This window comes from Rhipicephalus sanguineus, chromosome 3 (assembly GCF_013339695.2).
Source record: "Rhipicephalus sanguineus isolate Rsan-2018 chromosome 3, BIME_Rsan_1.4, whole genome shotgun sequence".
NCBI classification, from domain to species: domain Eukaryota; kingdom Metazoa; phylum Arthropoda; class Arachnida; order Ixodida; family Ixodidae; genus Rhipicephalus; species Rhipicephalus sanguineus.
This window is the reverse complement of record NC_051178.1, coordinates 200920857-200936971: the sequence shown is the minus strand read 5'-3', so window position 1 is coordinate 200936971 and position 16115 is coordinate 200920857. Positions and strand designations below refer to the sequence as shown.

Below are 16115 nucleotides of genomic sequence, written 5' to 3'. Positions count from 1 at the left end.
AACAACGCGTGAGATTTTCATTAAAAAAAAAGGGGGGGGGGGATGTTAGTGACCTTACATGAAATGAAGATAACAGCACAGGTGGTTCTCAAATTTCGCGCCTAAGACGCGAGTGTCAGTTTTGCTTGTTCACAATTCATCTCTTCTTACTGCAGATTATGACCGAGTATACCGGACGTCTGAGTCTCCTGCGATTGAAATTCCCAATTCTCAAGTAAATATGCTGACTTACTTTGCCCTTTTGTTGATCCTCTACAGCAAAAACCATGAATCTCGTGGACGACGCGCACGAGCTGTTCGAGCCTACTTCGGGTTCACCGCCTGTCGAGGCCAACGGCAGCGACAACATCACAGAACTGGAGAACGCCGTGCATCGCGACGAGTCCCTGGCGCTCATCGAGCTCGCCGTGCTCACCTTCATCTTCGCGCTCACCGTGGCCGGAAACTCTTGCGTCCTTGTGGCCCTGAACGCGCGCCGTTCTAAGATGACGCGCATGTACTACTTCCTGGTACACCTGTGCGTCTCCGACCTGACCACCGCGTTTTTCACGGTGCTACCTCAGCTCGGCTGGGACGCCACGTACCGCTTTCAGGGCGGCAACTTCTTCTGCAAGTGCGTCAAGTATGGTCAGATCCTGGGCCCTTACCTCTCTTCGTACGTGCTCGTGGTGACGGCCGTGGACCGGTACCAGGCCATCTGCTTCCCGCTCTCCAACTGCTCCTGGACGCCGACCAAGTCCAAGCTGCTGGTGTCGCTGGCATGGGCTGTATCGCTGCTCTGCTGCGTGCCTCAGCTGTTCGTGTTCAGCTACCAGGAGGTGGCGCCGGGCGTGTATGACTGCTGGGGCACCTACATCGAACCATGGGGCCTGCGCGCCTACGTCACGTGGTACGCCGTGAGCGTCTTCTTCATCCCGCTCCTGGTGCTCGTCTTCACGTACGTCTGCATTTGCCGCGCCATCTGGCAGAACCTGTACCTGAAGCGAAAGAGCTCGGACGTCGAAGGGCGCGGCAAGGCGTACCGCTTCAAGAGTCCGCAGGGTGGCGCCTCCTCCTCCGGCAACGACTCGTCTTCGTACGTGCGGGGTCCCTTGGTGCCGCGCAGTCACTCCTCAGCTCGCGGCTTGTCCAGGGCCAAGATAAAGACGGTCAAGATTACCGTGGTGGTGATCAGCTTCTACATCATCTGCTCGTCTCCGTTCATCTGCGTCCAGATGTGGATGTACTGGGGCTCGGGCCTCGACATGAGCGACGCCTGGACGAGTGAGTACGCACGTGAAGCATTTGGTACTGCGTGTGTCATAGTTTCGTTTTGCACAGAGCTAATTTTGTTAATTTATAGAACTAGACTAGAGGACAGCGAATGAAAGCTAATATCACCTTAGAGCAAGCTTGTCTGGACAATAACGCTGAGAATGGTTAGCTGTCGCGGGAAGCTGCCGTAGAGCTTTCAAAATGTATGATCGTGAATACAAGAGCAACGATCGAACGCCAAAGGAAGGCAAAAAAAGTCGACTTTCTTAAAAGCACTATGGCGCACGAACAGAACAATTCTCGGAGGGAAGTGGTGTCAGAAAAAGCGACGCTACGTACTGCAGCCCATAAAGAAGCACGGCTCAGCGCCACAGGAAAGGAAGATACGCAATAAAAGGGAGAGGGTGTAGATTTGAACCAACGTGCGGACCCGCACGTCCGCGTCCTTCATCGACCAAGCGACTAAGGCCGCGTCAGTCCGTGACGGCTGCCACAGAACGATTCACAAACTTTTTACACGGAGCAACCTCCAGCATGAATTCACTTTCTTGCAGCAATATCCAGCGATCCCCACGCGTGACGGCATTCCCTAACCCAAGTTCTGACAGCCTCTACTCAAACTGTGTTCGTGAATTCACTCGCGGTGCTCAGATACCGATGAAACCTTGCGAAATGGCCGGAGGCGAGATCACATCCCTCTGCCACGACAGCGCGCATCTCCCGCATCTCCGGTGGGTTTCCAGTCGCAACTCTGCGTCGAGTTCTTCGACGTTGTCACGTATGCATAGTAGATCGCGTACTCCTGCAAAATTTGAAGTTTGCATCTCAACCTTGGCCAAGCACGCGGAAGCGGAAATATCACCAGTTCAGTCGAAAGATGAGCAGTGAAAATGCGTCATCCATCGCTCGGCTGCAACTATTGCGAAAACATTTTTACTTAGACTGTGTCTCGATTCTTTCATTTAAGAACTTATATTAGCAAGGCGTATCTGAAATAGTAGTGAAATTCTAGTAAGTTGACAATTTCGCGAATGCTTCAGTAAGTGCGTGTGTTAATAACCTAAGTGCCCATCAGTCCCTTCACTGTGTAGACAGTAAAGCTTGCGATTTTCGTGGCGTTAGCATCCTTAGCGCTGCATGTATCTCTTTATACGAAGTGCAGAAATGGAAATGATTATGGGTATGTGTTTCATAGAGAGATATGTATTTTTTTGTTACGCGCAATAGACGTGCCCCTACTTGTATTACTTTGTCGGTCCAAATTTAGAGCTTTATAAATAGATTTGCCGAGTGATATAACATCTGAAGAACTCGAAGCCCAAGATAGCGGGCAATGAAAGTTTCGCTTTAAAGCCAACCTAGACTCGCTCAATATTCTTATAACTTAGTGCAAACAAGTACGACCACTGAAAAATTTGACAGATTATGTTTTCTGCTGAAACATATTCGCATAACAAACTCAGCGCGATGTTTTTCCTCCGCTGTTGCTTCTCTATGCGCAAAAAAATTGTTCATTATGGAAGCCTTCGAGCTTTCTTTCCGCCCAGAGAACAGCGTCTAATATCCCTGAACACGTTCAACATGTAACCTTTAGAAAAGCCGGCGTCAGAAATTGCGATGGTAGGCACAGTCTCAACCTAAACAGAAAAAGAAAGAAAAAGAGGTTTGGTGCGTTTGTTTCGATGAGAGGAATAGAACTAATTTTCTCCCAATTACATTATTTACTTTGCTTTTAAGAAAAGCGACGCCGCGACTTAAAGGAAACGTAAGCAGCACGAAAATTACTTGTTTTCAGCGGCATCAACAGGATGATACGACGTTGGAACCAACGTTGCCGCCATGCTTTCAGTATCCTACAGCACCTGGATTTTTTTGCATGTAAATTTTTCTTCGGCTCAGTGAATGCATGCAAAAAAGCGCCTAATCCAAACACGCGGCTCTCCGGAAAGGTCGCAACAGCGCGCGTTATGGCCTACTTCCAGAACACTTTTTTTTATTTTCCAAAGTAAACAAGAATGAACGAAACGGCGTCCGTCGTGTTCATAGCTCCTTTGCTCCTACCTACAATCTGATCAGGCGAGATTCTGCGGCAGTGATTGGACGCGAGTGAACATAAATTTTCCTGTCAACGTCAATTTCGATCAGCATGGAAGAAGTAGGAAAGAAAGTACCTACGACCATACTGACGCAGGCTCATAAAAGAGGAGGTCCTTTCATCACGGGTACCTAAACTCGACGACAAGGGCTTTTATTTATTGGGTGAGCTTCTGAAAGAAGATTATCAGGTCGAGGGTTTGTTGCCTTGAAGACCTTGTTTATTTTTGTTTTTTCTTCACTGCGGATACCTTTATCTGTGCATGCTCCTAGAGAAGCCTTAATTCGATATGCTTTTGAGATGCACCTCCTTCTATAGAACATCCGTCCTCGAGACAACCAGCAGATCTAATAAAATCAGGGTTCGCATGAGTAAAAAAAAATATTGACACTGGCTCTTTTTCCTTGCAGTTAGCCTTTTTTTTTTTCGTTGCGCTTTTTAGTGAACGTCCTTTACTTTTGTTTTTTTATTGTTTTCATGTGCAGTACCCGTACTTACGCCAATCGGCACTGCTAATTTCTTGGCAAAGCGCAGCCACGGATGTTTGGAAGTGGTCGGGGGAATAGATGCAAGAGCTGCATTTAACTCCTTCTGCTATAAAGGCCCGAAAATTAAGCATCAATTATGCTAGAAAGCTTTGTAAGGTAAGGCCACGTGCTGGCCAAAAGTGTGGCGGTATGTATTATTAGCGAATGCGAATAGCCAATGTCAAGCAGCGATTGAGAACAAAAAGCTTTATAATAAGTGCTGGGGCTTGACGTCCCAAAACCACGATATGATTATGAGGGACGCCGTAGTGGAGAGCACCGGAAATTTCGACCATCTGGTGTTTCTTAACGTGCATTTAAATCTAAGTACACGGGCCTCTAGCATTTCGCCTCCATCGAAATGCGGCCGCTACGGCCGAGATTCGATCCCGCGACCTTAGAAGAAAGAGAGCTTTTTAAATTGACTTTTGAGACACCGACACGGTCTGTTTCCTTGCCGAGCTTTCTAATATGCTATTTTTCATCAATAAATTTCGCGTCGTGCATTACAATACTCGTCACATTAAATCTGGTAATCGTTGCTAAAGATGGTTTTCTTTCAACATTACAGCGAAGCTGCTATGCTCGAGCTATGCCGTGTGGCGTAGAAAGAAAACTAGCATCATCATCAAGAACCGGCACGCGCTCTCTTCTTCCTCTTCTGCTTCGCTCCCTGAACACGTTCGTCGATTTGTCCGGCGTGGGATGGTATAACTGTGATGGGCGAGAGAGAGAGAAAAGTGATATAAAGAAAGAGATAGAGAGAGAAAAAGAGAGAGAAAAGGAAGGCGAGGGAAGGAGTACAGAGAGAGAGAGAGAAAGAACGAAAGGGAAGAAATAGAGAGATAGAAAGGGAAGAAAGAGGAAAAAATAGAAGGCAAGAGACGACTACAGAGAGAGAGAGAGAGGGGGAAAGAGATATAAAGAAAGAGAAAAAAAGGCAATAAAAGAGAGAAAAGGATAGAAAGACAGAGAAATAAATAGTTAGAGAGAAAGAGGTAAAGAAAGAGACACAAGAAAAAGAGATAGTAAAAAAGAGAACACGCATAGTACAGCAAGAGGTGGGAAAGAGACAGAGGTGAGAGGGTAATATCCCAGTTAAGCCAGGACCAGCTAGGTGCCCACCAGCTCTGCTGTGACCTAGCCTTGCGTGGCTTACTGCAAGCTGCGCAAATTTTTTTCCTACCGTTATCGCGCATAACTTAACAGGCCGAAGGCGGACGAACCTGTAAACGCCACGTTTTATTACGAAGAGCAGTGAGTGGCGTGCTGCCGAGTCAAGGACGCTTCTGAAGTAGGGAATCCCTATAATGCTTGACCACGTCAAACACTCGACACTGCAACCCTATAGTTTCAACAATCTAGCGAGGATACCGCCTGGACCTGCGCGTAAACATCATAACAGGGCGAGTTAGGTGATTAGGGAGCCAACGCAACCGTGACCATCACAGGCCACACTTCCTTCTAACTCGCGAAGCCGGCGTGGCGACTGCAGGAGTTTTTTCACTTTTGTGTCTGTTTTTGTAGGTGGCAAGAGGGGACTCGAACGCTCTCGTTAGAAGCACCGCAGCAGTACAGCAACACTAAAGCGCTGGGGAGGGGTGGGAGGTCGTTAAAGAAGCACGCAGCGGGTCATTAACTGCACCAAGCGTTCACTCAATCTACCTATAAGGATTCGCTTTTGCGTGCTATTCAGAAAGTTTGTTGCTCAGCGCTAATTGCCAACGGGTAAGCTCAGCCGGAAGCTAATTTCCCGACGGGGAAGCGGAAGCTGTGGCCGCACGTGTTCACAAAGCCCTTCGTTGGTAACTGTTGCTTGACATTAATGGGCCGTTTTTTCTTATACGTTATATCGAAAAATATGATTCGCTTGCCGTAGTTCTTACGAACGTATTTATCAATAAGAACCCTTTTAGTTGTTTCTTTATTAATGAGGACGCCCTGCACGCTATTCACAAAATGTCAGTGTCGATTTAGCGGAATGCGAGAGACATGCGTTAGCAGTAAGTCGGGGGATGGGGCACCGTCGAGCCATTCTAGACTATAGGAATGATAAACAGCACGGCCAGTGATGGTGCACGCCTCGTAGTTCGACGGTGCATACAGAGGAGGCGTTGGATGGTGTGTGCATGGGCATAAGCGTCCGCAGGGTTCTCTATTAGGGGGGGCCAAGTTCAACCGCAGCGCGCGCGCGCGCGCTGCGGTTGAACACACACACACACACACACACACACACACACACACACACACACACACACACACACACACACACACACACACACACACACACACACACACACACACACACACACACACACACACACACACACACACACGCACGCACACGCACACGCACACGCACACACACACACACACACACACACACACACACACACACACACACGTTTCGTTAAGGCTTATGGCCCGTAAGAACGTTTGCCTTAAGGCAACGGGTTGATTACATTACATTTGACTACTACTGGCAACTTCCAAGTGTTCCACAGCAAAATAAGGGACAACGATTCAGCTCAGAAGTACTCCGTTTTTTTTCGCTGTTACGAACTTTCCTGGTGGTTTAACGTGGATTACGTCTACGTCGTGCACACAATTCAATTTCCGCGAGGGACGTGTTTCCTCGAAGCACGCGATCCGTGTAGACGGGCGTCTTTGCTTGTGGACGACCGGCAATGCCAGTGAAAGGGCAACGAATGGCTCTTCCGTGAAGCATTCCTGCCACGCTAGGCGAAGGAAATTGTGTCTCTCATATCCCGGTATTGTATCTCACCAAGACTGTGTCGTGGGGTGGCGGAACCTAGGGCCCGCGCCCTGCTGAGTGCTCACAAGAATGTTGTTCGGCGTTGTTTCACTTGATGCTCAAGCTGCAGTGCTCTATTGAACGCATAGTTGTTCTAGCGTGCCGTACATTTCAGTAAGAGGGGCGAGGAAACAACCACACGATGGTGTCGGCACTCTGTCTAGCTTATTTTTTCCTCTTTCGTGTATTTGCGCTAACAATACCTTCGTGGTAATGCCGCATACCAACAAGTCAAAAGTCCCACGACGACGTGCGCCAGATGGCTCGCCCAAACGGATGTGAGGAGATCCATAATTATATCGGTGGAGTCCGTCAAGGTATTATTGAAGTTTCTGCGCAACAGTGGTCCACTATACAGTCTGCTATCCTCCCGCTTTTCCTCTTCCTCCAGTTCTCCTCGCACGTCTTTCTTCATTTCCTTTTCCTATAGTGTACGACAAAAAACAAAAACAAACTGATATTTGGTCTCACTAACCTCCCTAACCTTTTCTTTCATCCCCAGTGTCTCTATGTGTCCATTGATATTCTTATAGCCATATTTTCTTCCTATCGACATCTCTTAGCGATTCCTTCTTTCCCCCTATAACCACCCGCCGTAGTAGCTTATAGCAGCTACGATTTTACGCTGTTGTGCTTGAGGATACGGGTTCAATTCCCAGCCACGGTGACCGCATTTCGACGATTAATCCGTAGTCCATCGGTATACGGTGCCCCTCATAGTAATATCGTGGTCCTGGCGCGCAAAACCACTCAAATAATTTCAGTTATTGTAACATCCACTCATTTATATCGGTTCAAGTGCTACTTAAACAGACGATGAATGACAGCCCCGAATCGTAAGTTGGAATCAGCACTGTAGCCTTTGTAGAAAATATGTGGCAGTCTATACTGACACGCGAACTGTCCCCTCGCCTCCCATTCTACAACAGCAGGACGCGGAGCTTAGAATGTGGTAGGTATTTTTAAGAAACGTACTTTATGTGTGCCGCATCTAGTCCAACGTGTTGAAACAACGTTTCCAAGCATCTCGATATATCCGCACATACGCCATACTTAAGGCCAGGGTCTGCGGCATGCATACAAAAGTGGTTTCCTTTTAAACTAGAGCCATAATTTTTTTTTAAATTATGGCAACTAGCACTAGTGGTGCCAAGTCTGAAGAAAGAGCGGCCGGTGCTGGGTGGCCTTCTTTGTTTCTCATTATATTTTTTCTCCCTTTTCCCATTTCTTTTTCTTTCTCTCTGCTTCTTCTGTGTCTTTCTTTTTGTATCTGTTTCTATTTCTTTCTTTCTCTCTTTATCTATTTCCTTGTCTTTATCTGTCTCTCTATTTTTTTATGCCTTTATTCCCTTTACTTCTCTCTATTTTCTCTTTCTATTTTCTGTCTCTCTCTCTTTCACGTGCTTCACGTGCTCCACATCACCGAGCAGAGTTTTCGTTTAACGCTCGCACCCGCTGCACTCGGTAGTAGGGCTTGCCCAATTCCTGAGGCTCATACCCACCTGTGGAGCTTTGCACGACGGACCACAAGTTACCAACAGCTTCGCCGTTAAGATAACTTTCAGAGTAGTTTTCTTTACAAGTACGCACATGTACTCAAATACTAGTGATGGCTAAGGAGTGACTCACCTTCGTTTCTGACGTTTAATCTGTTTTTTTTCTTTTGTTCTTCCACTGTTATGTAAATGTTTGAGTGTGCTTTCTAAATTTAACTTTATATATAACTTCTATATCTACTTCCTACATAAATGTTTTGTTTAAACAAATGACTGTGTCTTTCTTGTTTTTGTTTTTGTTTATTAGGAAAGGGATGGACTATAAGCGTAATTACAACTTTTCCCGTTAATCCACATTTATCATCCAATTCCGATCTCACTTCCATTGTTCTGCATTCCGTTATTTAAGTGGCTGGTAGTAAAAGTAATAATTCACTGTCCGAAATCAAACAACAGTGAGCGCGGGGTAGTATACCGCAATATACCTTTTGCAATCATGGACGAGAAATTGGCATGAACAGTTTATATAAACTAGCTACCATTATGCTCCGGGAAATGGCAGCGAACGATATCTTGTTCCGTTAACGCACGGCGATCAAACTGTTGATGGAAAGACAGACTTCAGCCGCAGAAATTAAAGATCGACTTTCACTTCCGTATGCCGATGTGAAAGTGAAATCGAGAAGTGGGCAAAGAAAGGTCAATAGTTTTTTTTGTTGTTGTTTTTTTAGTCATGTCGATGCGAACGTTCTTGATCAGCGCCGTAGTAGTCGACCTCGGCCAGCCGCAATCGAAGCGAACAAGTAGAACAGTGATGACACTCGCCATAGAAGATGGGCGAGTACGGATACGGATATACTATACGGTGAACTTTGTTATCAAGAGTCATGAGAGATAGCCAGGCCGCCCTAAGGCAACATGTTGGGGCTTTCCCGTCGATGAAATAGCGATGGTTCTTGAAATATGACACGGTTCGTGAGAGCTTATATTACGAAACGAATCAATTTTGCGCAATATGTTGAAAGACTGCGGATGCTGCGTCTTTTATATTGTGGTAAGTGATGCCAGTGGTGTTCCCGAGTTTCGAGATTGCCGTAGGAAACGTACGCCGACGAACTTAGCCTACGCCGGAAAGTGAACCAAACTTTAAAAAAATAATAATAACAATAAAGAAACAAGGTATCGTATTCAACAATGTAGCGTATTATATCGCAAAAAAAATAATGTTGCATGCTTATTGCGCTTAATTAGTACGACTCAAGCCCATATCGGTTTCGCGTGATGCTGATATTACATATCGTAAGCTTGCCTGCTCTGTGGCATTTTCACCAGTAAGGCAGCAACGCAATGGCTGCAGTCACAGCGCGAAGCACGGTCGTTAAGGAAAGACAGGCTTGTTATATTGCATTGGACCCCGCCAGAAGAGCGTGGGCGCCACGACTGGCGGCGCCCACGCTCCAGACGCATTAAACGCCATCCCCGCGTTTTCGCTTTTTATATGCCTGTAGGCCACTATTTCAATTTCTGTTCGTTGTTGCCTACCACTATGCATCAACTGCTGCCGCAAAGGCGTTCGAGTGTCTCGTACAATTAAAGAAACAAATATCTTTAGATATGTAATGACTCCTATAAAAAAAAGGCTTCAGCCCCTTCTTGTTCCTTCAAGTAAATCGCATCGGAATCTCTGCTCTATACTCTGGACGTTCACCTTGTGCTTGTAGAGGCAAACGCAGATTCTTAGGTCCTTTATAGGAACACCGCCCACGCCCAGCGGTTCAACACGATCGTTGTGGATGGCGCAACTCCTAACCTTGACTCGACGGGCAAAGTAAGACCGATTACGGTGCATTACGCGAATACCCGCGCTAAAACTACCGCAGGAAACAGAAAGTTCGAGATTTCTTCGTTTCCAGCCGGAATCGAGTTGCAGAGGCAGCCGTATGCTTGCAGCGAGATTAACGGGGCTTCTTCTTCTTTTTCTTCTCGAGGCGATGAAATGGCATTGCCCCCCAGAACGAACAAATTGGAGGGAAAACCGCATTACCCGGCGCCAAGCACGTCCACTCTACGGCTCCCCGCCATATAATCGGGCTGGGCGCTGTCGTAAATTGCCGTTACCGTTGGCAGCCAAACGGAAAGATGGTCTCTTAACACGTATACAGAGGAAAAACCTCTTTAATACGAACGCACGGTTGAATGTGGTGGTGTTAGGATCCTGCTGCGCTATTCCTCGTTATGTTCCTATTCACTGGCGCAGATGTTCGTATAGTATGTTATTTAAACCAATGGTATGTCGAATGAAAGCTTTTTAACTCAATGAAAGCGATCCTTCCTCCACGCGGCGTTGGCATTACACGTTACCCATACTTCATTTCTTTCTGTTTTTGCTTTGACAGGAACGTGGAATGTCTCTAGTGCATCCGTTTGATTCAAGTGAAGTATGGATGCTTTCAGAGAGAGATTCGATTTGAGGGCAATCCAAAAAAAAAAAATATATACTAGAGAAACCCCTTTTGGATAGAGGCCAATGTAATTAAGGTGAAATTTTTTTTGCTTCCATTAGAGTTGGCTAAATGGTGTTCGTTTACCGCTGAAAAGACGAATGCAAAGGCTTAGGTTTTGAACGCGATCGGGCGACACGACCTATTTATTCGTTCGTTTCGCGCTAGTTTCTTGGAATGTCGCGGGGAAATGCCTATGCGGCTTCGGGATGGTTATTTAAGTCTCAGCAATACTTCGGATCGCTTGCGTTCGCAAGTAAAGTTGCGGGAATTGGCGCTGTTGGTTACGCAGCAGGAATTTCTGTATTTGATTATAAATTAAAAATTGGTATGTATGTATGTATGTAAATTGATATATATATATATATATATATATATATATATATATATATATATATATATATATATATATATATATATATATATATATATATATATATATATATATATATATATATATGTACATACGAAGGCTATTTAGAAAGTAAGGGCCGTTTGCTAATATTTAAATATTTACACGTCAGAATAAAGATTTAAACGTGCAGCGCCATCTGTTAATTCTTCGCGAAGGTACTGAAGTTATTGTTCAGACTCGGTAGTAATGTGCTTGTCGGGGAATGCAAACGACAATATTTGCGAAAATCGTTGCTCGCGCCTGTTGTGAAGTGCGAGCTGTAATTCAATTTTTGCTTGCAAAAGGATCATAAGCTTCTCAAATTTATGCGAAGTTCTGCCTAGTTAATGGACATGAAGTGATGAGTCAAGGAAAAGTAATAAAATCTTGTCGAGACTTCACAAATGGCCGCACAAATGTGCACGACTAAGTGCGGAGTGGAAGGGCCAGAATCCAGACCAATGAAACTGTTTAACAAGTGGAACGGGCATTGCGATTAGATCGATGACTGACAGTTAGTCGTCTGTCGGATGAATTTCCTCTTGTCAGCCGCACTACAATTTGCACGATTGTAACTGGAAAGCCTAGATATCACAGTGTGTTCAAAGTGGGTACTAAAACTGCTTATTGACCAAATCAAACAGCAAAGAATTCCCAGGCGGGGAACTTCTACGCAGATGGACTTAAGAAACTGGTGCAGCGGTACGAAAAGTGCTTAGAATTTAACGGTGATTATGTGGAAAAGTGAAGTAGTTTTATGCTAAATTAAACCAGTCAAGAAAAACTTTTACTAACGAATACTTATTTTTTGGGGACACCCCCCCCCCTTTTGTGTATATATATATATATATATATATATATATATATATATATATACATCGGCCCGCGCTGGGCCGATTTGTCCGGCGTGGCATGCGAGATAAAGAGGGCTGTGTTCGGGGAGCGAAGCAGAAGGTGAAGGAGAGGACGAAGAGTGTGCGCGCCGGCAGAGTTATTGCGTAGGCACAGCTGTGATGATGACCCTATATGTAGAGATGAACCGGGTGTTTGCCAAGTTTAAACAGCTCCGTTGTTAAAAAGATAAAGAGGAGGATTGTACACAGTTGATAGACGAGGTTATAGCGACTTATGTGGCAGTTCTATGGACGTCGTAGCGTCTTGAAGCTAGACGCTTTAGAAACAAGAAGTCATGAATGAATCGACGTGTGGCGCTCTTTGAGAGTGAGGTTTAGTCTACCCGCAATTGGATTACGCTCTGCGTCAAAGTTCAGACATTCTAATAAGTAATGTTCAATGTCAATAAGGGCTCGTCAGTGCTCACACAGCTAAGTACCGTCTTGCAACGTCACGGTGGAAATTGCGCCGACCCCGTAATCTCCGCTGTAACAACCTTGCGCGATTAAGGGACTGAACGTATCTAAAAGCGCCCTCCGTTATCGCATTCGCACAGGGTATAAAGTTTGGTAAGTACCAGGTAATTTCAGACAAACGAAAACACATAGCACACGTGCTGGCTGAAACTTTCTTCGCCGAGCAAGTTGCTCCTGCTCACGCAGGTAATTTTGAGACCCCGATCGATCCACCCAGACGCCAACCATGGTTGGGATGGTTGAATATTAGACCTGGCGCGGGGGCAAATAATTGATGATTGCCACCGGATGCGGCTTGGATGATAGGGTGTCGCGCTCTGTCGCGTTCAGAAAGTGCTTCGTGCGTGGAAAATTAGAGACTGGAGCCTCTTCTGCGAAACCGAATGCATGCGAGTTTCCTTTTCAAGAATGTATGTTACACTCGGAGACGCTCGCGTTAGGCAACCACTTTGAAAATAAGGGCTAGACTCGCTGTATGCATATAAGTTGGTGACCAGAATTGTGTTCCAAGATATTTATGACGAATCGCTCGCTTTCTTTTTTTTCTGGAAATACGCTCGCGCTCTAGCCTTCTCCAGTCTTCTCAAAGAAAGTATTACGTGCTGTTCAGAATTTGATAGCGACCTCCCCTACTTTTTTAAGAGCGAAGCTGTTCTTAGTCGAGGCTTCCCCGTCTAATGGCGTAGCGCTGATCACGTGGAATCGCAGTGTGGCGAGAGTGAGGCTCCGTAGGGAGGGAAGGGCTGCGCCGTACCAAGAGTGGCGAGGGAGAAGCTCGACGGGTGAACCAATGAGAAGCGCGCCAGGAAGGGAGAGAGTGAGGCCTTGCGGAAAGAGTGAACCAATGAGAGGCGCGTCAAGAGGGGCCAGAGTGAGGCTCAGCGGAGGAATCCAACCGTTTTGCGACAAGTAGGTCAGTGAGTGTCTCGGTGGAGCATAAAGGAGGGCGTTAATTGGTTCTTTGTGAGTACATGCACTTCCATAGCGCCAGTCCCGTGGTCTTTGTCGGTGCTTGTGTTGTGTTGCGCTACAGTTATCCTACGGAAATGCACCTTCATAACGGGCACGACTGCTCCCAAGGAAGAAGCCGCCCGATGTGTGCGTCAGCGAGAGCTGACGCGGGAACGGGCATGTCGTCGCCGAGCCAACCGCAATGTTTGCGCGAGACAGGCCGAAGCTAAGCGCCAACGAAGGGAATACTTGAAAAACGTAGAAGTACGCTAGCCTGATGAAGGGGGGACATCAGCTTCGCTGTTTTGACTGTGTTCGCTAAGTGGAGCTGGCTGGATTTCTTTTTTTTTTTTTCAACTGTAAATACCATCTTTCCACTTCTTGGCGGAAGGATGGTATTTACCGTCCAGTGATGGTATTTGACGGTATCCAGTAGTGGTATCGCTTTGCGCGTTTTGTTTGTCGGGATACCGATGTCCAGAGTCGACCACATCAAACGTGAACAACTGATTAGTATTCAAGCCAGTAAAACTACAATGTCTATCCTGCTTCACGAGGGAAATGTCCGTTATATGACGTCAAGTCATGGTGTCAATCAGTGCAGTAATAATTTTCCGAATTATGTAATAAACATAAACTTCTATGAGGCCTTGAATACTAATGAGGTGTTCACATTAGATGTGGACGACCCTGTACACCCGGCAGCAAAAGTTTACGGGACGTGTGGTCCATTGCAAATGCGAATTTCTGCCCTGTAGTCCATAACGCTTCTAAACGAGTGGGTAACTAGGTCGAAAGAACTACTACAAGCTGGAACGTTTCGTTAGAGGCTAGGTCCCCAGACAAAGCGGTAACGTAGCTTTCTCAAAAATTTTAAGTACCATATATATATATATATATATATATATATATATATATATATATATATATATATATATATATATATATATATATATATGTATGTATATATATATATATAGAGAGAGAGAGAGAGAAAGAGAGAGAGAGAGATAGAGAGAGAGAGAAGCAATATAGGAAAGGTAGGTAGTTTAACTAGACTACGTCCAGTTTGCTATCCTACACATGGGGAGGGGAATAAGGGAGCAAAAGAGAGAGAGAGAAGGAAAGTCACATTTCACAACACACACACACACACACACAGTGCAGGGTTTCACAGACGGTCTCTCAATGTTGTTGCCTTCAAGTACTGCAAGAGGGCTCGTGTGGCTTTCTGGGCTGCAGTGCTGTGAGACCAGGCTCCCAAGATCTTTCCTGCAGTAAAGGACCGATGACCGTAGACTTTTGCTGGAGAGTGTACTGGGCGGAGCCACCGACTTGCTGGGGAGCCTTTGGCCTCCCCCATCATTTTCCTCGGGACTATTCAATAAAGTTCTTGTTACTCGCACTGTACATAGACGCTGCCACCGTCAAAGTCGGCGTGGCACTGTGCGAGTGACGGTGCCTGCGCGAAAGGCCGGCCAGATTAACAAGCGTCAGAGCTGCGACGTAGGGCAATGCTTAGCCGCGTCCTGCTCTCACGCCAGAAGCTCATGAGTTCGATCACCTGACAAACGCAGAGAGAGAGAGAGAGAGAGAGAGAAAGGAAAGACAGGGAGTTTAAACAGAGAAAGCCTCTAGTTTGCTACCCTGCACGTGGGAAGGGGATGTAAAAGAATGAAAGACAAGAAGAGTTTGTGACGATAGCAGGCGACAAAAAAAGTCATGACCGTAGTCCAAGTACTACACAGCAATATTTTCTGCCAACAGTTACTGTTTGTCATTCAGTCCAGTTGCTTGAAAAACCGCAACAACGCCCTAAGAGCGGCTCGTGTTGGAGACCGGGTAGGCCAGGGACCTAGGTTCAGAACGACTGCGCAACCAAAAGACACAGACGACAAAGAAGACACACCCAGCGCTGGGTGTGTCTTCTTTGTCGTCGGTGTCTTTGCGTTGCGCAGTCGTTCGGAAGTTATGAATTACCAACTTGCCCAAAATGCTGCTCTCAGGGCCCCAGGATTTTGTTCTCCGTGAGAGGGTGGTTGTCCGGCTGGCCTAATGCGGCTGAGAGGGCCGCTCTTTCGGAGTTGAAGCGGGTGTACTCACAGAGAAGGTGCGCGACTGTTCCGCTGCACCCAGACAAACGCAGAAAAGCCAGAGTTTGAGAGGAACTGTTCACTCATTGAAGCTTTAAGCGGACAGCTCCCCTAGAAATGCGCACGCTATATACTCACGAAGGCACGAATTAAACAATCTCACGCTAATGCTTTTCTAGTGACTTGTGACCGAAGACTGCTCGAATAAATTTTACCGGCGCCAAACACTCTAAGAAAAAAACGTGTCATTTGACTCTTTTTTGGTACATATATATATATATATATATATATATATATATATATATATATATATATATATATATATATATATATATATATATATATATGGTACGTAGATTATGAAGAGTCTGTCTTCGGTTGCCGTAAAATAATTAGGAAAAAGGTATACGCTTCTAAAAAACTGTTTATTTGTCGACGTTTCGATCGGTCTCCGATCGAAACGTCGACAAATAAACAGTTTTTTAGAAGCGTATATCTTTTCCCTATATATATATATATATATATATAGTGTATATATAAACGCTACTGCACTTACGCTACCGTCGCACGTTTCATATATCTCACTCGCACTGCTAAACTGACGCTGCCCGACCGGGTA

General features: G+C 45.8%; 1 protein-coding gene across 1 annotated transcript in view; it reads left to right on the top strand.

The window, feature by feature from the left end:
* The first annotated feature begins 262 nt into the window (after positions 1–262).
* The window catches only part of LOC119386252 (oxytocin receptor), a 41396-nt gene continuing 25543 nt past the window's right edge, over positions 263–16115 (top strand). The window contains exon 1 of the mRNA XM_037653581.2: positions 263–1263. Within this exon, the coding sequence (XP_037509509.1) occupies positions 267–1263 (997 nt within the window). The 5' untranslated portion in view covers positions 263–266. The remainder of the gene's footprint in view (positions 1264–16115) is intronic.